This window comes from Sciurus carolinensis, chromosome 9 (genome assembly GCF_902686445.1).
Source record: "Sciurus carolinensis chromosome 9, mSciCar1.2, whole genome shotgun sequence".
NCBI lineage: Eukaryota > Metazoa > Chordata > Mammalia > Rodentia > Sciuridae > Sciurus > Sciurus carolinensis.
This window is the reverse complement of record NC_062221.1, coordinates 53,572,254-53,597,571: the sequence shown is the minus strand read 5'-3', so window position 1 is coordinate 53,597,571 and position 25,318 is coordinate 53,572,254. Positions and strand designations below refer to the sequence as shown.

Genomic DNA, 25,318 nt, shown 5'->3' with positions numbered 1-25,318 from the left:
AACCGTGGAGACCTATGGCTGCAGCTGAGTTCTGGCCACCTTCAGCAAATCCCTTCAACCACCACATCACCTGTCAGAAAATGAATAAAACCAAATAAACCATCTCTGAGAAGTGGGCAGAAACATGGGTGAATGGAAGGACTGAAAGAGAACTACTACTAATGAAACCTGTGCAATGGACCAAAATACCCCAAAGACATTGCTATGGTTTGATGGCCCCTCCCAAATTCATGTTGAAGTTTAATAGTGATACAATTAAGAGGTGGGGTTATAAGGAGGTCATTAGGGCATGGGGCGCTGCACTCCTGAATGGATTGGTGCTGTTGTGGAGGGAGTGCATTAGTTACTCCTGTAGTGAGTCCCTGAGAAAAGCCTAAGTCCAGCCCCCATCCTTCCTCTCAGTCTCACATGCATGCTTTCTCTCCTTAGGATGTCTCTCATGTTGTGACACAGCAAGAAGGCCCTGGACAGATTCTAGCACAATGCTGTAGGACATCTCAACCTCTAGAATTGTAAAAATAATGTTATCAGATCCGGGTTGGTCTGCTCACCACTTGAGAAAGCCCAATACTCAAGAGATGATAATTGCTAGAAAGGAAATCGGGTTTATTCATGCACTGGCACCCTGAGGAGATAGGGGCTATTGTCCCCCCAAAAAAGACCATTTTGGGGAAATCAGGCAGGTGAAAGGGCTTTTATAGGGAGGAAAAAGAGGTGCAGGGGTCAATGGACAGGAAGACCACATGGTGTGCAGGGTCTTTGTCCTCAGGGTGTGTGTCTTTTTTCTTTTTCTTTCTTTCTTTCCTGGCCAGAACATTGCAATTGACCTCAACCTCCTGGAGCTAGTTCCTATGATTCTTTAGACAGACACTACTTCTGCAAGCTAGGCCTCACAGCAATGTGCGTGCCTTGTGTTAGTGGATGCACAGAACTGAAGAAAAGGAGGGGTGCTGCACATTCTAATGTTACCTTATGTTCTGGGTTCTGCAACTCTGAAGAAAGATTATTAGCAATTGACATCTTAATCATTTGGATTTGGCTTTTCTTGAGAATTTAGAGTGCCAGAAAAAGAGAGGAAGTCAAAGGACAACTCACAAATGAGTGGTCACTATTATAATAAATCTTTCTTTTCTTTTTTTTTTTTTTTAATAAATTACCCAGTCTTGTGTATTCTGTTACAGCAGCTGAAAACAAACCAAGACATCATTCTTTTCTTATTTTTGGCTTGGATTCTAGGTTATAAGATATAAATAACCTCTGTCATAGAGAGTTTTGTCCATTGGGGAGTAATGACTTTGTTGTCATTGCTGGTACTCTTTACACATAGAAATATCCATAGATATATGTGTATGTATGGGTTAGTATAAGCACGTGCATTTCCTGCTTTGACAGTTGAGAGGGCCTGTAAGGGCCTGTAAGCAATGAGAGTACAGTATGAATGAGCACACCTAGAACCAAAACCTTTTTCTTTTCCTTCCTTTTCTTTCTTTTATTTCTGCCCACCCCCGCCCAGCCCCCAGGAATTGAACTGAGGGCCTTACACATGCTGGGCAAGCACTTCACCACTGAGTTATATTCCCAACCCTTTTTTAAAATTTTATTTTGAGGCAAGGTCTCAATAAGTTGATAAGGTTGACCTTAAATTGGCATTTCCTCCTTCCTCAGTCTCCTGAGTCACTGGGATTACAGGTGCACAAGACCATGGCCAGCTAAGGCCTTGTTTTCAAACATCATTCTCCAGTAAGAAAAACAAAACAGGGTTCTTTGGAGAAGTGGCTGCTTTTAGGACTAGGGCAGGCAGAATTTAAGTTGATCCTGGAGCATCTTATAGTGCCAGAAAGTAAGGAATACTACAAAACAAAACCACACACCATGACGGTGGACATGGGAGCCAATTAGAAGAGCTCTCAGGGGCCAGTGCTGGAACATTTGAGCAACAAAATTAGCAAAGCATTACAAGATTACAATCCAAAGTACAAAGTAGGTATCCATTAATCTATACTGATATAAAAACAGGATGGAATAAATAAACAGGAAAGAGGAAATTTATGTCCCATGCAGAAGAAATTTAGATTACTGTATAGATACTTCCTGTCAGGAGTATTATGGTTTGGATCTGGAATGTCCCCCAAAGGCTCATGTTTTGAAAGCATGGTCCCTGGTGAAGCCCTAACTTAGAGGTGAGGCTTTAGGAAGTGATTGGATCATGAGAGCTCTGATTTCATCAATGGATTAATTCCGTTATTGGGCTCATACTTGAATGGACTATTGGGAGGTGGTAGAAACTGTAGGAGGTGGTGCTAGTTGAAAGAAGTGGGTCACTGGGGGTGTATCCTAGAAGGACCTATCTTGTCTCCAGCCCCATCCAACTTTCCATGAGGTGAGTAGCTCTGCTCTGCCATGTCCTCCCAGCCATAATGTTCTGCCTCATCACAAGCCATGGGGCCAAATGACCATGGATTGAAAACTCTGAAACCATGAGCCAAAATTAATTATTATATTATTACTCCAAGTAGACACTTGTGGTCCCAGTTATTTGTGAGATGGAAGCAGAAGAATCACTGAAGGATCACTCCTGAGCCCAGGAGTTGAAGGCCAGTCTAGGCAACACAGGGAGACCCCAATCTCAAAACCAAAATAAATAATAGAATTTTATTTTTTTTAAATGACTAACGTTGAACCTGTTACACTGAAGACATGGTAACTGTAAACCCCCTCAGAAATTAAGCAGTTGTTCTTGTAGTAGCCACTGTGTCACTGTGGGAGGCTTTTCCAGTGCTTTCTCTTAGGTACCATTGTGCTCCTCTCCTAGAGATCCTGCTTGGATTTTGCCTCCTCATTCACTTTCACCTCCTAATCTACAGAGTGAAAACAATATCATTTGCAAATAGCAAATTTTGATTCTTCAAATATTCATTGGGTGCCTGGTTTGTGCCAGGTACACTGTGCTCCACTCTGGGAAGACAGTAATAAAAGTCATGGGCCTTGTGATGAAGATGCTAACTGTTTAGTGGGGGATCAATGTCTTCCCAATCCATGCTCCTCAGTCTGGAAGTCTATAGAATGGAGGGGACCATGGGGCACCGAGGGGAGGCGATGTTCACCTAGACCTGGGGAGGCCAGGGTATTCCATAGAGGAGAAGATGCCCAAATCAAGGCTTGAAGATTCAGTAGGAGTTTTTCAGGGAAACAAAGAAGAGGCAGGAACTTCAGCAGAAGGAGCAGAAAGTGCAAAGGCAGCAAGGCTGGAGACAGAAGAGTTGTGGGGGAACTTCCCCAGCTGGGGAATGTGGAGATGTGTGAGTGATTCTGGCAGGAGGTGAGACTGGAGGCAAATCAGGGTGGAGTCATGTTGAACCTACTGCTTCAGGACAAAGAGTCAGCACTTTCTCCTGATGCAGAGTGATACCCAAAAAGAGCTTTTAAATGGGGAAGTGACATCAGATACACAGTTCAGAAAGATAATTTCAATTGTGGTATGGGGATGGATTTGCAAGTAAAAAGAGAAAAGAGAAGAGGGGGAGGTGCAGTTGCATGAACTTCCCTCTTACCTGTGTTTAGGAATTAGGACCTATTCTGACGGTTACACCATTTCCAGAGTTCACACTGAAGTCTTGATGATGAACTATTCTGAAGCCCCCCACCCCACCCCACCAGCGGTGCTGGCCTCATGCATACTGGGCAGATGCTGTACCAGTGAGCTGCATCCCAGCCTCTCACTGGAGTGTTAAGGAAGAACTGCAAGAGAATGAAAGTGACCCAAGTCCCGTCCAATCCAAGTGTTGAATCATTGAGCTCTGGCTTGTGGGGTGACCCCATGCCTTACATCCACCTACATCACTCATTTGACAATCGTTGCGTCAGTCTGATTTCCTGATCTTTGTGTAGCAGTTATACCCAGGTCTCAGTTTCTTCAAGATCATTGGGTGCCTGGTTTGTGCCAGGTACACTGTGCTCCATTCTGGGAAGACAGTAATAAAAGTCATGGGCCTTGTGATGAAGATGCTAACTGTTTAGTGGGGGATCAATGTCTTCCCAATCCATGCTCCTCAGTCTGGAAGTCTATAGAATGGAGGGGACCATGGGGCACCGAGGGGAGGCGATGTTCACCTAGACCTGGGGAGGCCAGGGTATTCCATAGAGGAGAAGATGCCCAAATCAAGGCTTGAAGATTCAGTAGGAGTTTTTCAGGGAAACAAAGAAGAGGCAGGAACGTCAGCAGAAGGAGCAGAATAGCAGGACGGTAGTAGCTGATCACCAAATCTTATCATCACGACTCTGGGAGTAAACTGACATTGCCCTCACACTCACACAGGAACTGTGCTTTGGGGGAAGACAGACTTAGTTATATTATTATCACCTCTAGTCCACTGTACAACTGGACACCAGAAGCTATATTCTCTGAAGAGACCCTTTGAACACAAGACCCTGAGCTTAGTCTAGACTACGGGTCAGCAACCTGCAGCCTTGGCCAAAGTTGCTTGCCACCTGTTTTTATAATTAAAGTTTCATTGAAACACAGTTCAACTCCTCACTTACATATTATTTATGGTTGTTTTTATACTATAACAGCAGAGCTCAGTAATTGCCACAGAGACACCATGGTGTATAAAGCCTAAGATATTGAATATTTGGTCTTTTACAGAAAAAGTTTGCTGAGCCTTGGTCTAGACCATTCTGCTCAAAAGAAATGTAATGCAAGCTACAAATGTAATTTTAGATTTTTCTAATATCCACATTTGTAAAGTGAAAAGAAACAGGTGAGATCCATTTGAATCACGTCTTATTTAACCAATATCCAAAATATGGTTTCAATGTACAATCAGTATTAAAAATGATTAATTTTACTTCTTTTATTTTTGTGATGCTGGGAACCAAACCCAGGGACTTGCATGTGCCAGACGAGTGTTCTCTCCCTGAACTACTAAGTCTTCAAAAATCCAGTGTGTATCTTACCTCTCAAATCAGACTGGCTGCATTTCAGGTGCTCAATAGCCTCTTATGGCTAGGGATTACAGTGTTAGCACAGCTCTAAACTCTGAGACCCTCCAAAGAGTGAGATCAGCCCTAAATCTCGGTCCTGAGGGCGGCATTGATGGGGTCTTCAGCTGCGGGGAACATTTATGCAGCCAATACTCCTGGGTCATGGAAGCCTGGTTGCTCCAAATCCTGCCTCAGGGCTCTTTGCTCTACTTGCTCAGCAGCTGAATATATTTTCCAGTTGCAAACTACGTCAACCTCCCAGAAGCTATGCTGAGCCTGCGCCTCGGACTTAGTCATCCTGAGCGCACCTCACATGACTTATGGTGGTTCAGCTCTTCTGATTCTGAGTCCTTCCTTTGGTTGTTCAAATCATCCAGGAGATGGAGGTCAGGGTAGGCATGACCCCACTTCTCCTGACCCACCAGACCTAGAGGGATATCCTGCTGGAGGCGAGGCTGGAGGAACATTTTGTATGCATGCAGACCTTGGCGGAACTTGCAGGCTTGTTCCTTACTTTCCCCAGCCTTTGTTACAGAGCATATAGTCAGGGAACATCTGTGAGCTCTTTCCCCTGGCATTTCTTCTGTGTATTGTTTTCCTACTTAGAGAGAAGGGGTCACAGAGAACAAAAGCTAAATGTGCATCCTTTTCATTACAGGTGCTTCGCAGTTTCCTTGATTCTGCCTCAGAACGTAGCCACTGTTTCCCCTAGGAACACTGTCTCTTTTCTCCATCAGGGTCTTTATTCAGGACACCTTTCTGCTTTCAAAGTCCTCCTGTTTTGTGCATTGATCAAATGTCCTTTATTGTGGCCTGTGGTATCCTTTCCTGTCCTTAATGGACATGACTTATCCACTCAACATATGTTAACTGAGCACTATCCTGTGCCAGGCAGAGATCTGCACTGGAGAGACAGTAGTGAAGAGGACCCAAAGGTCTCAGAGATCTCAAGTGGGAGATGCAGACTCTAGAAGCACAGTTGTGGAGCTCAGCAAGACGGGTGATGGCTTGTATAAGGATTCCCAGAGGAGACTCACCTGAGGGAGGGAGGGAGGGAGGGAGGGAGGGAGGGAAGAGGGGGGATGGGAGAAAGGAAATACTTTATGTTCTCAGACCAGGTACAGAGAGACCTATTTATGGTTTGCTTTTGTTCCTCTAGGCCAAAGCCCAGAAAATCCTGCAGAAGCTGAGCGATGTGCAGGAAATATTTCACAAGAGGCAAGTGAGTCTGATGAAATTGGCAGCCAAACAGACTCGCCCAGTGCAGCCTGTGGCCCCCCATCCTGAGTCCTCCCCAAAATGGGTGTCACCAAAAACCAGCCAGTCCTCCACCTTGGGTAGGTTATTTGAGTAGGAAGCTTGTGACTTTCGTGTTTCATTGGCAAATCTGAGGGTTGAGATTGTGGTTGTCTGAGATAGATTGAGATCATTGTCTCATCAGATGACAGATATGACATGGCACAGACATTGAAGACTTTTTTATTTAATTTGAATTTTTTTTATTTTACAGACTGCATTTTGATTCATTGTACACAAATGGGGTACAACTTTTCATTTCTATGGTTGTACACAATGTAGATTCACACCATTCATGTAATCATACATGTACATAGGGTAATACGGTCTGTCTCATTCTACTATCTTTCTTTCCCCCATCTTAACCCTGCTCCATTTTCCTCTACACCATCCAAAGTTCCCTCATTCTTCTCTCCCCTCACCCCGTTATATATTGTCATGCACTTATCAGAGAAAACATTCGACCTTTGGTTTTTGGGGCTAAGCCTATTTCACTTAGCATGATATTTTCCAACTTCATCCATTTACCAGCGAATGCCATAATTTTATTCTTCTTTATGGCTGAATAATATTCCATTGTGTATATATACCACAGTTTCTTTATCCACTCATCTATTGAAGGGCATCTTGATTGGTTCCACAATCTAGCTATTGTAAATTGAGCTGCTATGAACATTGATGTTGCTAAGCACTTAGACGACTCTGAATGCCTGATATGCAAGGAGAAGCTTGCAGTCTAGTAAAGGAAAAATACAAATGCACAAATAACACTAGCATGTAGCAAACTGTTAATAGCTTTTAAAAATACACAGGTTTAATAGCAATGGAGTGGTTAGATTGGTTCTTGGAAAAGATAAAAACAAAAATAGGTAAATCCTTACACCAGTCCCACAGAGTCTTGATTACCATAATTTATTAGTAAGACTTAAGATCGGGTAATGTAAATCTTTTTCAAGATTCTTTTGGCTATTTTAGTTTCTGCTCATTTCCATATAAATTTCAGAATCATGTTTCAAATTCTGCTGGGCTTATGAATAGGGTTGCACTGAATATATGGATCAATATGAGGAGAACTATTATCTTACAGTTATATTGAATCTTTCAGTTTATGAATGTGTCATGATTCTTCATTTATTCTGGTTATCTTAAATTTCTCTTAAGAGTATAGTGGATAAGAGTGTAAAAGTCTTGAACATTTCATGTTTTTTTTTTTTAATTCTATAGACAATGGAGTTTATCATATATAACTAAGAATAAGAACACATTTCTGTATGGAACTACAAACCTGTCATCAGTGATTGGGGGGAGTTTTCTGAGCCCTTTTCCCTTGTCTCACTACAAAGGCTGGGAAGCCCAGTACAATGTTGAATAGAAGTGGCAGCAGGCATCTTGTCTTTCTCCAATATTAGGGGAAAGAGTTCATGGTTCACCTTTAACAATCATGTGATCAAAGTTTTCCATAGGTGCCTTTTATCAAATTGAGGAATTTCCCTCTGATTCCTAGTTTTCTGTGAGTTTTTCTCACAAATGAGTACTAAATTTTTCAGATGCTCCTCAGGGCAAACACAAATATGTTAGATCATCACGTGGCTTCTCTCCATGTGATTCCCTGTTACTCCAGTGAATTACAAGGGTTTATTTTCAAAATGTTAAAGCAACTGTACATTTCTGGGATTAACTGCTTGTGGACATGACATATGTCATTTGTCACATCATGCATTGTGAAACTCTGATATTAAGCACATACATATTCATAATTTTTATGTCTTCCAGACCTATTAGCCCTTTCATAATTGTGAAATGTCTTTCCTTCCTTCCTTCTCTTTGGTAATATTCTTCAAGTCTATTTTGTCTAATATTAATGTAGCAATCATTTTGACTTTCCTACACTTAATGTTTGTATGGTATATCTTTTTCTATTCTTTTTTTATAGTTATGGTGTATTTCTTGTAGGAACATGCAGTTATGTCTTTCTTTAAATACATTTTGTTCACATCTGTCTTTTAAGTGTCACTTTTAGTCCAACTATATACAAAGTAATTATTGAAATAGTTGGATTCAAAATAGTTTTGGTTTTTTTGTTGCCTAATTGTCTTATGTATTCTTGTTCCTATTTTCCTTCTTTCCTGCCTTCTTCTGGCTTACCGAATATTTTTTTAATATTCAGTTTTAATTCCTCTATTGATTTGTTAGCCTACTTCTTTGCATAATTTTACCCTAGGTGTTTCTGTAGGAATTATCATATGCATCCTTAATTTATCATAACCTATTTTGAGTTAGTATGAAAATATAGGAAATTTATAATAGCATAATTCCATATGCCCCCACCAACCATCCTCTGTTCTATTCTTATTATAAATAATATTACATCTATATACGCTAATCTTCCCATTGTGGTATAAATTTTAGAAAATTGCATAAGAAAAAGAATAAAAAGTATGTGTGTGTGTGTGTCCTGTCTTATATTTGCCCTCTTATTCACCATTCCCAGCATTCTTTATTCATTATCATAGATTCTGAATTGCCATCTCGTATCATCTCTCTTCAGGTCAATGAACTTCTGGCACTTCTTGTTGGAAGGTCTGTTGGCAACAGATTCTTTCAGTTTTTTTCTATCTGCAAATTATGGGGTCTTTCATTAATTCTTCATTTATCGTTCCCTGTCTCTCATCAGATATTACACTTTTTAGACATATTCCCTAATAACATTTTAGTGCATTTCTTTTCTGATTTTCTGTAGGCAAACAGACTCACACACATGCATACACGCATTCTCATATATACGCATGTCCACTCAGACACACTTGCTCATCCACAACACAGACATACATAAGCACTTGCACGTGGAGACATCCTTCTTGGATGGTTAGAAACAGGCTTGGTTCTCCTGTACTCTCATCCTCCCTCAGACTAACCATGTTTGCCTCCATGATTTTGCTTCTTTCCTATTTCAAGGTACATATGTTTGTTATAAGTAAATAAAGCAGGAATGATAGGTTGTTTTCCAGGTTTTCAAACACAAGATTCATAATAGAGTCCCTTTCCAGAGTAAACAAATCATCATGTCTGCACAGGTTGTCCTTGACCTCGGGCAGGCAACCAGCTCATTTTGCAGAACAATCCTACACTTTTCTTTTTGGCAAGTAACCACTGTGTGTGGACTCCAGCGGGTTACTAACAAGATTTTCAAACACATTTGTCTGATTCCTTAGTAACTGAGCCTGTGCCAAGATAAACAAAGGTATTTGGTAGCATTAAAGGAGGTAAGTGGAGGAGCTTAGAGGTGAGAGCTGCCATCCCAGCTCTGACTCGTATCAGCTGAGTGTCTTGCGTGCACACTGACTCTCCCTGAAGTTCATAAGGAATGTGAAAAAAAAAATGTAATGCCGTGGCTATAATAATAGCTAAAATGTATTGAGTTCTAACTCTGATCTACATACAGCATACTTTACACCTACTAACTCATAACAATCCTATGCTGTAGGCTTTCTCACTACTCCTCCCTTTACAGATGAAGAAGCTAAGGCTCAGAGATTTCTCTGATCATGATATAATGTTAGTGGCATTAGATGAATGGCATTTTGATATAGGACCTAGAGATGTTCAAGTCCTGCCCCTGGTTAATCCATGTATTCTGTAATTCCAAGGTAGTGACTAGAACTCTAAGTACTACTCACTTATTAACCTTGTGGTCATCATTCCCAACACTGGGTAACGCGGATTAGGAAGCCTGGACCAGGGCTTCTCCTCCCCCAGTGCCAGTCTTACTACCCATGACCATGGAACATGAAGAAAGGATACCTCTAGGTGCCTGAGAACCCTGTGGGAAGGAGAAGGCAGATAGAGTGACTAATGCATTTGGGGATTAAGAAATTCCCTAAATAATGAGGCCTGAGGAAAAGAAAAGGGAGTAAAAATGAAGACCATGCACTGACGGCTTTCATCTCCCAAGACTAGTATTTTCCAGATGCTGGCTGCATCCTGGCAAGTAAACAGTCTCCAGGAGGCGTTGTCTCCTCCAAAGCAAAACCCTTCCCAGGCACTGTCCATGCACCCTGACCGAAAGGACCGACATTCCTGACTGTCTAAGCAAAACTGACATATGTTCACTAGACCAGCCCTAAAAATAACCTATAGAAACCCAGTCCCTACTTTATTCACTGGCTCACTTTCCACCAGGAGAGTGGGTCCATGGCACCATTTCATCCCCCTGAATAAAGAGCTGAGATGAGGCGTGAGGTTTGCATCCTGCCCAGTCTTTTTGTACTAACAGTGATGGATAGAGGAGAGAAAGAGCAAAACAGCCCTATTCTTTCCCGACTCAGCTAACTGATTCTATCACACAAGCATGGATCCATCAGTTCTGAAATCCAACTATTACATCATCAGATTAGCAGCAACTTCCTCTGGTTAGGCCAGGAATGGACATCCCATTACAGTCCTAATAAGAGAGAGAGAGAGAGAGAGAGAGAGAGAGAGAGAGAGAGAGAGAGAGAGGGAGAGAGTGTGAGTAAAGACAGAGAGAACATTTTTAAAAAGCTATAAGGAAATATACTAAGTGATTGTGTTTAGATAGTAAAACCTTAGTATTTTCCAAATTTTCTATATTAAGAACAAGTTAATTATTTTTTAAATGAAAAGATATCCAATCGAATGTGATTCCTAGAACTTAGTCTTCTAATCCAAGAACACCACCAAATGCAATATTACATAGCACAAAGCATGCTATAATTCAGAGCATGCTAATAATTCTTTTATGCTAAGCATTTTTGCTAGTCCAGAAAGACTTCATGAAGCAAGCAGCCTATGAGGTGACCCTGAAGAATGGGAGTGATAAAATGGCAAAGAATGGGTATAACACTGTTGTTTTTACCACACTGTATTTACTGATATATTGTAGTTCAGTGTTTGCTGTGGTGTGGGTGCGACTTTTGTTTCTTTAGCTTATGTGTCAAGTGCCTGGGATCATGGACTGTTTACTTTCTGTGTCTTTGATTTCATCTGCCACAGAGGAAGTCTGTGCAGTAACTTCACAAAGTTTGTTAGTCATCCCATCCGCATGGATAGGGCCCATTGAAGTCAGCCAAGTGCCCCAAGATATAGTTTATAAGTGGAGTAACCAGATCAATGGTACGTTTTCTCTGTCACTCTAGCTCTTCTTCCAAGAACATCTGAGGAACCTCACACAGGGACAGATTTGAACTCCCTGGAAAAGGAAGATGATGGGACTAAATTTGAAGTCAAGGTAAAATCACTTTTCTTTTACTGGTAGGAATTTCTGAAAGGATAGAAGATTGCTAGTGTAATCCTCCCCAAAATCAACAAATTGTGCTCCCCTATGATGTACCTATCGTCACCTCCAGAAGACGTGCCTATGAAGGCATACAACCCAAACTAGTGCTCTAAGAGCTGAGGTTCATAGAATTTTTTTCCTTTTCTTCCTTTTCTTTCATCTCAATTGCAGATAGATATGAATCCTGTCTGATCACGTATCCAATTGCTGCTAGACACGGTTTTATTGAGGGAGAAGTCATGTTAGTTACTCCTATAACCTAATTTCATATTTAAAATGAATGGAATGATATGTGGTTTGTGTAGAAAAAGAACATGAACTTTGCACAGAGCTACACACACACACACACACATACACACACACACACACGCCCACACATGGCCACACCTGGATAACTGGTGAACCCTAAATAAATTCTGTGCATTGTACTGATGTTGATTCCATTCTGTTGCAGTATAGCATGAAGGAGGTAGGGAAAAGGGTATGTGGGACTACCCTATATATTTCTTTACAACCTCACATGACTCTATATAATTATTTCAAAGGAAAAAAAAAGCATAAACTTTGGAGTCAGACAGACCTGGGTTTAAGTAACATAACTTCAAAAAGCCTCAGTTTCTTGTCTGTTAAAATGGGACTAACGAGTTACTTCCTGAGAATATTTTGAGCATCAAATGAAAATTGGAAAATGACCGAGCAATATATGTATGATTGTAAAGAAGCATTATATTTAGAAACACAAGTGAAATGAATTTTGAATATATGTTGCTGCAAGGCAATCCCAAAAGAGTTTCTTTTCTCCTACTTCACTGAAAATTAAATAACCGGCTGGTCGAATGGTTCTGAAACCTGAGATCAGCACACAATGGGCTCAAATGAACTTCAATAACAGTTTGGATCCATCATCAGTCCCTGGAGGATTTGAATAGAGGACCTATAGCAACTCCACTGACCAGTAAGGAGTCGGGCAGAGAGCAAGTCTTAGGTTTTTCTTCCTAGAAGCAGAAATAGAGTGGAAACTAAAGTTCCCAGCAGACATCTTAGAGCAAACTACACTCTTCTTCCAATTAGTCATCCTTTGTATTCTGGGCAGATCAGGATTTTGAGATCGCTGTTTCCAAATCCTTCATGGTTGGAGGAATTGCATCCCCATGTCTTTGAGTTAGAAAATAGTTTGTAAATCATACTATATCGATCAGTCATTGAAAAAGGTGTTTCGATGTTGTTGATGGACCTTTTTTTCATTCATTTATATGCAGTTTTGAGAATCAAACCCAGTGCTTCACACATGCTAGGCAAGCACTCCACCATTGAGCCACAACCCCAGCCCTAAATGGCATTTTTTGAAGTGAGTAAACACAATGAAACTTCACCTGACTTGACACCCATAAAGTTCATGGAATTATTAAAAGGGGATGCCATCAGCCTGTCCTTCTCTACACCCTAGACTTCTGAGAGAGCATCATCCCCCAAAATGAGGAGAGGTGCACCAAAGCCCAGAAGTGTTCCCTAAACTCTTATGCTGTTGCTATTGATTCGTGATGTGATTGGAACTCACTTCACATCTCTGTGACTTACTTGGCTCATGTTCACACATTTATGACCTGTAGGCTTTTTAAAGATAGCATGAGAGTTTTAAGTACATGGAGGTTCTCTATAAAAGAATTCAAATTAGAAGTTAAGTTATTTTAATAATTATGAATGTTAAATAGAAGACCTATTTTTGTTGTAAAAGAAAAAAAAAAAAAAAACAGACAATGCAGGAGCAGGGGTGGTAGGTATAGAATCGGTCCATCCTGCGAGGGGCTAGCTCCCTCCATGTGCGGGAAGATCGCCATCAGCATGAGTACTGTCAAGCAAGCACGACTGCATGTTCAAATCCTGCTTCTACACTGAGTTGCCTTTTTCCTTACTGTTGACTTGTTTGTGTATTTAATGAAGGGCTTTTCCCAGAACTGTGTATGTTAACAATCAAGGTGGGGGACAAAGTAAAGCAAGCTAGTTAAACTTCTGCTTGTGAAGACTAAGGCTTGGGAAAGGACTGTGAGCAGAATCCACAAAGTCATGAACAACATGGGTAGGAAGGAAGTGGATTATGCACAAATTCCCAAATCCTAGACTGAGAAACCAGTCTAGAACCAGTAAATGCAATTAGTGTTTTATAAGCTGGGTAGTAGAACTAGGGAAATAGTTATTCCAGAATATGCAAGAAAAATAGTAAGAAGCAGGATAGGAAAGAAGATGGAACTCATACTTGCATGGACCTTGGCTTATTAAAAGGGAAACAAGGTGGTTGACTAACAGCGAGAGCAGTCATTGCTATTTGCATTTAGTGCCACTGTCCAAGACAGATGACCTGGCAGGATAGAGCACGCCTCTGACTCTTAGTGGCCATTCTGACATCCTTTTGGCCTTAGCTCTAGAATTGAAAGATTTTTGAAATGAAGTCACAGCCAGTGTAGCAGAGTGAGTCATAACATCGTGATAAATGCCATCCTTTTCCCTGAACAGTAAATACGCAGAGAAAAAAATAGCTGTCAATCAAAACTATTCATACTTGTTACTAGAGTCACTGATCATTACCTATAACTGAAACCATGTTGTGGTTTGAGCATTATTATCAGAGGAGTCTGCCCCCAAAGGTTCTGCCTCTTCTCTAGTGGGGCAAACCTTGCTTTGTCAGTTCTCAGCAACATGATAAGTCAAACCTGACCAGGCAGCTCAGGCTGTCCTCAAGGCAGCTGAAGCTGTCCCAGAGCCATCTGGCAACAGTGCTGCCATGCGCTCAGCTCACTGGGAAAGCCCAGAGGTGGAAGAGATTCACTGTGGTTCTTGGCAATAGTGATGTGGCTATTTCCTGGTTTTCACATCACAACCAGAAGTCGAAAACATGACTCATGGAAGCTACTTCCCCACACTGTTCACATCACAATTTCTGCAAAAGACAGAAGCCAGAAGCTGACCAAGGGCTTTTTCCTGAATTGCACCCACAAAGGGAAGAGTGAACAGTATAGCTGATCACCTATTAAAGTTATTTAAAGAAGCAGAGGCTTTGCAGGCTTCTGAGTAAACATGGTTCCTAATTTTAAAAATATAAATATTTTTAAAGCAAAGGCTGGAAGGGGAATTAGAGAGGTGAGGGGCCAGGTATGGGCCAGGCACTGCGCTGGGAGCTGCATGGACCTGATTTCAGCTGCAGTTCTCAGTACCCCAAGGGGAGGAGATTGCCACCCCTGTTTAATCAGTAGTAATAGAGAGACTCAGAGATGCTGAATTTGCCCAATGGCCATACAACTCATAAATAGTGGAGCTGGCACTTGAAATCAGCGGTTTGTTAATCTGACATTTTCCCTGGCGACCTAACTTGTTTATTTACCTAATTTACCTAGCCAGAAGTTAATCTCTCACACCCATACCCTAAAATCCCTCTTCAGCAAAATGTGTACAAATAACAAATAATTAGCAATTTCATGTGTACCAGGTGGAGTTGAGTAAATGAGGAACACATAGAAGACCCTGGCGAGATGCCTGACACACGGCTGATCCTTAGGGAATTGTAGTCTCGTGCTCAGTCCTGTGTTTATAGATAGAGTGCCCTGTGTAACAGATGAAGAGAAGCTGAAGGAAGGTCCAAGTTGGGCCTTAAATGGAATTCTAATACACATGTCTTTTTGCCAAATGAGAACAGATTAGGGACTGTTTTTCGTTCCTTGTCTTGTCCTTCCCTTGACTCCCAAAAGTTTCATTTAAGCTTTCTGATTCTCAGCAAGAGACCTGTATGAAGTATAAGCACATTTTGGTGCTCTCCTTCTGACACTTGGTAGGAAATTGAGGAACCCCACCAAATCCTTGAGGCATCCCCAACTAAGCTCTCCAGAGAGCTTCCAGAATGAAGAATCTCAAAGTTTCCCACATCACCCAGTACCAAGAGTCTTAATACAGAACCCCGGACTCTACCACAAAGATTCTGTTTAGGGGGGCTGGGGATATAGCTCAGTTGGTAGAGTGCTTCACATGCACAATGCCCTGGGTTCAATCCCCAGCACCCCCCCCAAAAAAAAAAAAAAAAAAGATTCTGGTTAGGGAGGTCTGGGGTAGGGACCAGGAATCTGAATTTTCAATCTGCACATTGAATGACAAGAGTACACATGATACAACGACCACATTTTTGTAACATTGTGCCAGAGTCCACATTCATAAGCCATGAGGACTTGGTGAGGAGGACTCCAAAAATTGGTTCTGGATCTCTCTGGCTAATATAGAATTCAAAGTTTAGAGGAGAGAAGTGGCAATTATGTTAAGCTACAAGAATGTATTATTCACTGAAGGAACTGAATAAGAAAAAAGAATGACAGTAAGACCAATTAAAAAATTGATGTGACTGAAATATTTGATGGATCCAATTTGGGCAATTTATTCAGCTCAGTTTAACATAGACTGAAGCAATTGTGATGCATCATATGAAAATTATTCTATCATTGGGCCTAAACTTGGGAAACGTGCAATTTTCATGGGAGAAACATATATTCAGTACTTTCTAATATAAAATAGAATGACATACCCACAATCAAAGGAATACAATGTGCTCAAGGACAGAGAGGGAACAGTTCATAATAAGGATATTGGGGATGGTTTTCCAAGGAGTGGCACCAACTTTAAAGAATAAATACTACTCTTTAAGGTAAGTAAGACAGAGAAGGGCATTCTAAGATGGGAAGGATACAAAGTCTCGAGAGTCTGAGAAGTATAGTCTGTTCTGGGAATGGTTCAAGAATGCAGGGAAGGTTAACCAGAGACAGGATTTTGAAGACTTTAGGAAAGGATTGTTGACAGAAGGAGAAAGGTGCCAACAGGCAGAGACGCTGACCACCTGACAGTAGTTGTCACAGCCCAGGCGAAACTTCAGTGGTGGCGGCAGCAAAGAGGGAAATGGACAGAAATCACACCCATTGACCCAAGCGTTCTTCCCATGCGTGGGATACAGTAGACTCACAGAGAAAATCTGGTGCTTGAAAGAGTAGATGAAGGCAGAGAAGAAAAGGGGAGAATTTAATAGGGAGGGAAAGAAAGATACTAATGATACCTCTGAGATTTCTATCGGGAATTTCTCATGGAATGAATTTTTTGGCCCAGATGAAATACTCAGCAGGGACAGTAGGAAGTGGGACTGATGAAGTCTGAGTCGTCACCAGAGATCTGTAACAGCAACCTACACCGTCAGTTTCTTTAGTGAGGCTGCAGCCCTCCCTGCACCATTACTTCTAGGCGAGTCAATCCATGGACCTTGCAGCTACATGTAGAAACTATTTGTGAACCAGTTTAGGGATCACATTTGCTGAGGTACAGTTTGCCCTAATAAAGCCCTTTGCTGAGTTGTAGTTTTATTAATGAGTTAAGATTTACAGATATAAAAATTAAGTTACATTAAAATTTGTGTATCGAGGTTACGATCACATGAAATCAGACAGCCTGAGAGAATTCAGAACATATGGGCAACTTCTTTTCAGTGTTCTTGGCACATTTCTTTCTTTTCCTTTCCTTTTATTTTCTTGGTTTGGGAATGGGAAAAAGGCATGATATGACCTATTTCTCATTTTCTGATACCCTAAACAGAATTAGACCTTCAAAATATCATTCAAACAACATCTGCAGTCAACTTTCAAGACATTACCCCTGTAAACAAAATATTATCAAGAGTGTAGAGTATTATTCCCGCTAATTGATCCATAAGAAAGTTGAACTAATTATTAACAATACTAGTTGGGAAATTTGAGGGCTTAGGTATAAGAGACCCTGAGAGACAATTGTAACAGGCAGAGTGTGCACCTGAGTTCCATCCCTTATCCTCCTCCAGTCATTTCCCACGTGCATGAAACCGCAGGACCGTTTACGCTTGTTCATCCAACCTGCCCTTTTCCTTCAATGGGCTTTAGTCTATGCAGTGTCCCTGGCCTTTCTGCCCATTCCCCCCCTCCTCAAAACTCCTCCCACTGCCACTATCAGGGCTGATCTGAAAGAACTAACTCACAGCAGCTGCCGGCCCTTACCTCTTCTTACACAGGAAATGACCACCTAGTTATTCAAAGGAAATTTTGAACAGTGACATATGCAGACAATGGAAATGAAAAGTAGGAAAAGAAGTTGCTGGAAAAGATCAGTGAAGTGGAACCAACAGGGCAGAGCAATCAACTGGGAATGATTCCCAGGATGGGCTCAGTCAGTGTCTTCTGCTGATCCAAAGTTCTTCCTAGTTTCCATATTCGATTCCACTGAGTCAAAATATAAATAGGGTTCCCCCTCCCCTCCCCAGCAGTTCCAGCAATGGAGAGGGCAAGCCAGAGCTGGCCACTCCCAAGGCTGGTGATTTTCATGCTGGTGCCCTGTCTCATAGACCACCCTGGACCTTGGCTGAAAGGTGATGCCCTTGGGGGAAATTTTCCTTCCTTTATCCCCTACTCTCCTCCCCTACACCCATTTGGTAGAGAAAATTATGATGATTATTCAGTGATTCCAACTTGACACACCTCTTTTTTTCTCATTTTCATAATTAATTTACATGATTAATAATTTAATTTGCAACACCAGAAAATGCCTTAATGCTTCATACCACTCTTCAAACTTCAAGGAAGAAGGTGGTGCAGGTCCTTTCCTCTCAGAATATGGCAAAGAATACTTTCACCTCAAATTAGCAGATAGCCATGGGGCTATAAAAGACTTGAAACTGAATTTGCTTTCCATACATCCCTAAAATCATAAAGGAAAATCATTTAATTTCAGGGAAAAATGACTGTGATTTCATTCAAAACTTGATCTCTCTTTTTTAGGGAAGAAAAAACAATTTTAGTAATCAACTGGTACTTTTTTAAATAGTCAGTTTGGTAGTTTTAATAAGCTATTGGTACTTTTCAAATATGATTTAGCTATTCTTCAGAGAAGTTAAAATGTTTCTACAAAATTCCTTCAGGCTCCATATTAGCCTGTTTTCTCGTTTGTTTGTTTTCAGCTTTAAAAGCATATATTTCTATTGTTGATGAGACCTTAGAAAATGACAGCACAATATGAAAGGAACCCGAGTCCTTGAACCATCATGTGGAAGAGCTGCCCACTAGTCAGTAATATTTACTTTAGACTGTTAGGTGGTGAAGATAAACTTCATTGTGTTTGTCATTTATTTTTGGTATATTTGTTGGAATATCTTGATCTATTCTATTACATTTGAACTATTTTGTGGATGGATGTGACCATGCAATAAAGTTCTGAAAAGTGAAAAAAAAAAAAAAAAAAAAAAAAAGCATGTATTTCTTCAAAATATAGGGGCGATGGAACAATTATATCATCTACGTTTGTCGAGAAGATGAGAATCAGCATTTAGGATGCTACTCCAACCCATATGCTGGGACATATGGTGGCACTTCAACTCTGGAGAGAGGCTGGGATGGAGCTGGGGTCGAAGGGAATGTCAGCTCAGAGCAGTGCCCAGTCTGCCTCCTTCACTGCTGCACTTCTTCCTTGAGAACAAAATGACAATAAAGAGAAAAGGGGTGTCCCACCTGTTTGGCCTCCGGAGGGGGTAGTTTATGAGTTGTTTCCCTCTTCCAGGATCAGTTAGCTGAGAAACCTGGCCCTCTCTGTGCACCTTCGTGACAACTCTGTCAGGATAATGGAAGGGAACCAGGACTCGGTTTCATAAGAAATCATCCTGGTGCTGCTTTAAAAGAGTATCATTTTAGACTTCAGTGAGGCTCATAAGGAATTGCTAGCAAAGAAATAAAGCAGCCACTGGTGGTTGGCCTGGGTCAATTTCTTTGATCTATTTGATAAGCAAGCTTTTACTTGAACATGCCCTCCTCCCCTCGTATGATTTAAATTTTCCCCAGAGCTGTTCAGCTACAATTCAACTTTCATCTCAAAATCAGAAACAGTAACACCTATCTTGGTTTTTGATATCATAATCAGAGGTATGTTTCATAGCCAAATCACATCTCCCTCATTTTATACAGAAGAAAATGCCCAGAGAGATTGAGTAACTTGCTAGCGCTTCATGGTTAAAAATTTGGGTCCATGGACTGGGGTTGTGGCTCAGTGGTAGAGTACTTGCCTAGCATGCATGAAGACCTGGGTTCAATCCTCAGCACCCCATAAAAATAAAATAAAGGTATTGTGTCTACCTACAACTAAAACAAAATATTTTTTAAAAATTGGGTGTCCGTGGTTTACAAAGGCAGGTAGCTATTGCCTAGTACTTACTGAAAATCAGGCTGAACCTCATTTAATCCTCAAAAGGTAGATTTTAGTCAACCATTACTATCATATACCAAGCCTTTAGTGCTAAGGATTTTAGCATATTATCTGTAACTGGTCCCTCTTCCAGGACCAGTTAGCTGAGAAACCTGGCCCTCTCTGTGCACCTTCGTGACAACTCTGTCAGGATAATGGAAGGGAACCAGGACTCGGTGTCCTCTGATGTAAACATAGTTATCCTTATTTTATAGATGAGAGAACTAAGGTGCAGAGGTCTTTTTCTTTTTAAATAAAAAGTAAGCCAGAAATTTCTATCTGAGGCTACCTCTTATATCCAAACTTGTGTTATTTTTTTTTTTTACCCATAAGAGATTTTTTTAAATTACAGGTCCTAATGGTGAATGTAAACTCAGTTTGGTGGGTTCACCAACAAAAATAAATAAAGAAAGAAGAAACAGAATGAAAATGGATAGCATAATTTTAAAGTAGAGTGTATCACATCAGTTATGATACAATTGAAAAAGTTTTCCTTATCTGTGGCATCTGTGTGATGATAGTGTGCTGCTGCTTGTGGGCTGTGGTCTGACTTTGGAAGCTACTACACTAGAACACAACTAATCTAAGATTTAACCAAAAATGGATGTATAGGGCAGCTACCTCACAGCAGGCTCTTATCAAACCATTTCCAGATCTGCTGAGGACCTTTCTAAGGTAACCATGTTGTATTCCATCAGACTTGATTGGCAGAGGAGTCTCCTTCTGCCCCACCCTGATTGTCTGACATGTGGCAACAAACAGGAACACAAACTGATACAGTTGAGTCTGTGGCAAGGTATTTCCGCAAGCCCAAGAGGGTGTCCCATTCGTACCAAGCCCATGAACTGGAGATACATCATCATTGTGTGAAAGGTGAGGAAGTTCAGATCTACACCTTGAGTCATTGTTACAAAGTATTCATCACTAGGTTATTATGAAACAAGAGACTCTATAATTCACCCCACAAACAATAGATCATTGGAGTCGGAAAGAACCTCGTTCACTGTGTAATTAGAAGCAAGTTTTACAGTGAGAGAAAGGTTTGTCAATAGTAGTGGTTACTCCTTCTGAAAGCCCTGTATCACATGCTGGGAATCCAAAGATGAATAAGACTGGAGTTCAAAGTCCAGTGGGTAATTCAGGCACAGGAACGTCATAGATGTGGATCTAGAAAGGGATATAGTGTAACTTAACTGCCATGTTAATTAGTTAAACTTTATATAAAGAATATGAAGAAAGAGATTGGATAGTGTGGTAAAAACATTGATTTTGTTTGAATCTTGGGACAAGTATTTACTTGCCTACATTGACTTCTGAAAAGTATTTTCTAGCCCCTGGTCAGGTGTATATATTAGAGTGAACTAAAATTTAGACTATTTTAGGAATGGCATCTTATTTTTAAAAAAATATATATTAACTTGGAATATAAGGTTAATATTTTATTTTAGAGTTAAATTGGCTAAATTAATATTTCTTATCTATTTGCTTTGTGGATATGATACCAAATTTGGAAGGTTTATCTCCAAAAATTTTAATGATCCACAAAAATTTTATATGTTATTTTTAGATACACATGACAGTCGGGTGTATTCTGACATATTATGCACACATGGAGTATAACTTATTCTAATTAGGATCCCATTCTTGTAGTTGTACATGATGTGGAGTTTCATTAGTGGTATATTTATATATGAACATAGGCAAGTTCTGTCCAGTTCATCCTATTGTCTTTCCTATTCCTGTCCCCCCACTGAACATTTCAAAATCCCTGCTCTGGGTGGCATCGCAGATAAAAAACCACCTCATCTTAACTTCTTTCTGTTAGCCCAGGGAGAAGACTCCAGTTGCACTATGAACAACTGGCCGAACAGCTTGTCACTCTTCCCTATTTTACAAGGACACATCCAACATATTCTACCTATTCCTTGGGGAAAAGCTCAGCTTTTAACTTTTGGTTCTCATTTATGAGGAACCTTTCTATTTACCATTAAATTGCCCCCACAATACTTTTGCAAGAGGCTTTTTCTAAATCTATATTCCCTTTTATGAAAATGTAAAATAACTCATTGAAATAGAACCCTAACCTGATCTACACAGCCTAAACAATATTTCCATAGTATCAGATTAAAATATTTATTGAAGGGGATAAAGAAAATATAGTATGTCCATATGGCGAAGACTACTCAGCAATGAAACATGACTGTTGACATTGGCAACCCCAGAGCTGCATCACCGAAACATTTTACTAGTGAGAAGCTGGACTCAGAAGGCTCCGTGCTCCAGGATGCCATTCACATGGTGATCTGGAAAAGGCAAAACCAGAGGACAGAAGTCTGAGCAGTGGTTTCCAGGGACTGAAAGCAGAGGGAAGAGAGCGACCACAGAGAGACATAAGCGACTTGGGATTGTGGAGGGTTCACAACTGGATACACAATTAACTGTCAAAACACAATAAATTGTACATATAAAAAAGTTAATTTAAACCCCAAAAACCTGATGTTAAAGTAAAAAAAAAAAAAAATTTTTAAATTGATTGAAATAAAATGCTTTTCCAAAACTGAGGACAGGTATCATCTAATTTTTGTTCACTAGTAAGAATTTTGACCTTGAGTAAATTTTTTATTCTTACTCTTAGGAACTTAATTTGGCCATAAACCAAAAGAAAATAAATAATTACTTCATGTAAATCTTCAAATCTAAAATATCCAAATCTTGGATATTTTGTCCTAGGTTAGCAACATTCTTTTATCTATTACTTTTTCTTTTGTGGTTTTGGGAATCAAACCCAGGGCCTGGTACATGGGAGGCAAACATTCCACCAGTGCGCTACATCCCCAACCCCCTAAAATATTTCTTAGCAATAAAAATTGTTAAGGAGTTCCATAAGAATTGTTATTTGGCTTTTAATTTTTAGAGGTAGGTCTTAGGTCTTTGTGCCACCACTATCCCCCCACCCCCACACCAAAATGTTAGGTTTTCATCAATATTCATTTTCATTAGTCTCTTACACATCTTACTTTGTGTAATGTACTTTCTTAATGGTCCCAATAACAAATGTTGAGAAAAATTTGAAATTAAAAAAAGGTGATTCAATGAGAAAACTAAATATGACAAATACAACTTCAAAGACTTAGATTTTCACTTATAAAAAAAATGTCTTATGAAGATGAACTTTTAAAATTTGCCCTCTTACTGATTTTAAAATCGACATTTCTTAGCTTTTCTCAAAAAAAGGCAGGACTCAGTTTACTCTAAAGAAAATGTGGTTTTAAACAGGGACAGTGACACCTGCCTTTGGTCTCAACTACTAGGAAGGCTAAAGGCTGAGATGAAGGATCACTGGAGCTTAGAGTTCAAGAATAGCCTGGTTAACATAGTGAGAACCTGTCACATAGAGAGAGAGAGAGAGAAAGGAAGGAAGGAGAAAGAACTGCTTTAACAATGAAGTGAATTTGTATAACATCAATAGTAAAGAGAGTATCATAAAACTATTAATTAATAAGGAATAAGTAAATAATTAGCCGGTATTGTGCTTCCTGCTTGCCAAGCACATGCTCTCCCTTAATTCTTCCCACAGCTCTCTAGGGTAGATGGTACACAGGGTTCATGTTCCAGGTGAGGAAATGGAGGCCCCAGGGCCAAGAGAGCTTGCCCAGGATCTCACAGCTGGCTAGAGGGGCAGCAGGGCCTCAACCACCAGCCGGCTTAGGAGCCTGCACTAGTGACCACCCCTTCATGCCAACTAACGATCCCACTGCTGGGGAGGACAGTGGGATGATGGGACTGCCAATCACCAGTCCATGGAGGCCCACACTGGCTTACCTCGTCTTTGTCTCTAGCTCTTTCTGGCCTTCGCCCAGTCATACCGCCTCCATACCTGGATTTCTCATTTAAAGCAAAAACAAAAACAAGGAGATATTGAGTGCAGTGATCCTTTTCCTGTTTCTTCTAGCTCAAACTCTGAGTTGTTTTTATGAACCAGTGAGGGGAGGGAAGAGCGCAGTGTGAATAGCCCTTTGCCAGTAAGGATAAAGGACACCTGCTTTTGAGCATGAGTTTTTGATGTTCCTAAAGGCAGTCTGAAGGGTGAACTGTAACCCATCTGAGTGGCTGGGGGAAACCCAAAAAAAGTTAAAGAACAGAGGAGAAGCCGCCCGTGCTGCTCATCTAGAAAAGCAAAACCCAAACCAAACACAGAAATTGGGGGAAAGAAAAATATAGAGTAAAAGGCCCCCGAAACGAGATCTCACCAAAATTTCTTTCACTTTAGAATGAAGAAATGTTTACAAGAAGCCATGATGATGGGAACCCTGAGTTGGAGCAGCTTGACAGAGAAGACCTTTCCCCTAGCAAGTAAGTCAACAGATCTAGGGGGCCGGGCTCTCTTGCAGATCTATGAGGGCAGGAATCCTTAAATCTCATCCCTATCTTTCCCAGATAAGTCACAGCATATATTATAAATAGTAACCTTCATTATGTACTTGAGAACAAAACTCATGTATCTCACAAAAGCAACAATTGAAAAAACATCCTACAAACATTCCAAGGGTACAATGTTTCAAAAATGGAGTATTAAAAAAAATGGAGTATTAAGAGAATATTACATGTAAACTCATGTTGATATTGACTGAATTATTGACTTAAACCCTTTTAAAAGCTCTTCCTTCTCAAAGGACACAATTTACACAAATCCAGGCTATTTTTTGGTCTACAGGAAGGTGATTGCATACACATGAAAGCAACTTAGCCTAAATTAGGGAGGTAAAAACCAAAGCATAAGGGAATTCATTAAAAAAAAAAAATTCTTCATCCTCAGAATCCCCATCATAACCCCTATTCTAGCAGGAGTCACACTTTTCTATCCATGTCATTTGACTTGTGAGCTTCTTCTGTCCCCAGGGTCTATGATAGTGATTAGCTTTTGACCAGTCTCTAAAAATATGCCTATGAAATGAATGAGCAAACATCTTTAAGAACTTGCCCCCTGATTAAAGTCATTTATTATTTTCATTAGACTACTTTCATTCATTCACTTTGAGACACTCAAAGAAACAGATGTGGGCTTAGTTATTAAATGTATCCTTGGGTTGTTGTGAATGGCCCAATTCAGCATTTCTGAAAGTAAGAGTGTTAAGTAGGGTGATCTCTGAAAGCACCATTTGGCAATGATGTGTTCGGACGTTTTCCATATGTGAGTTTATCTTTGGGGGCTTTTCTATTACCCAAACCCATATCTTCTTTCTAAAAGTCTTAATGTGTTCTCTAAGTTTGTTGATTATTGTATTATTTTACAGTAGACCATTAAATCATACTACTAATGAGAAACAAAGGAAAAATTTACAGTATTTAATTAATGAAACAGAAATATGTTCTTGCCAAAAAAAAAAAAAACTGAAAAAAGGAAAAATTAACCCATCAATATTTCAGGAGACAGGAGAATCTATGAACTTAGTTTTTGTTTAACCATCC

The 25,318-nt window shown here is 40.3% G+C and overlaps 1 protein-coding gene across 3 annotated transcripts in view; it reads left to right on the top strand.

Moving 5' to 3' along the window:
• The window catches only part of Mcf2l2 (MCF.2 cell line derived transforming sequence-like 2), a 237,559-nt gene that overhangs the window by 129,721 nt on the left and 82,520 nt on the right, over positions 1-25,318 (top strand). For all 3 annotated transcript variants that reach the window (XM_047563542.1, XM_047563540.1, XM_047563539.1), the window contains 3 exons: positions 6,143-6,320; positions 11,433-11,524; positions 24,120-24,202. In XM_047563542.1, coding sequence (XP_047419498.1) covers positions 6,143-6,320; positions 11,433-11,524; positions 24,120-24,202 — 353 coding nt within the window. The remainder of the gene's footprint in view (positions 1-6,142; positions 6,321-11,432; positions 11,525-24,119; positions 24,203-25,318) is intronic.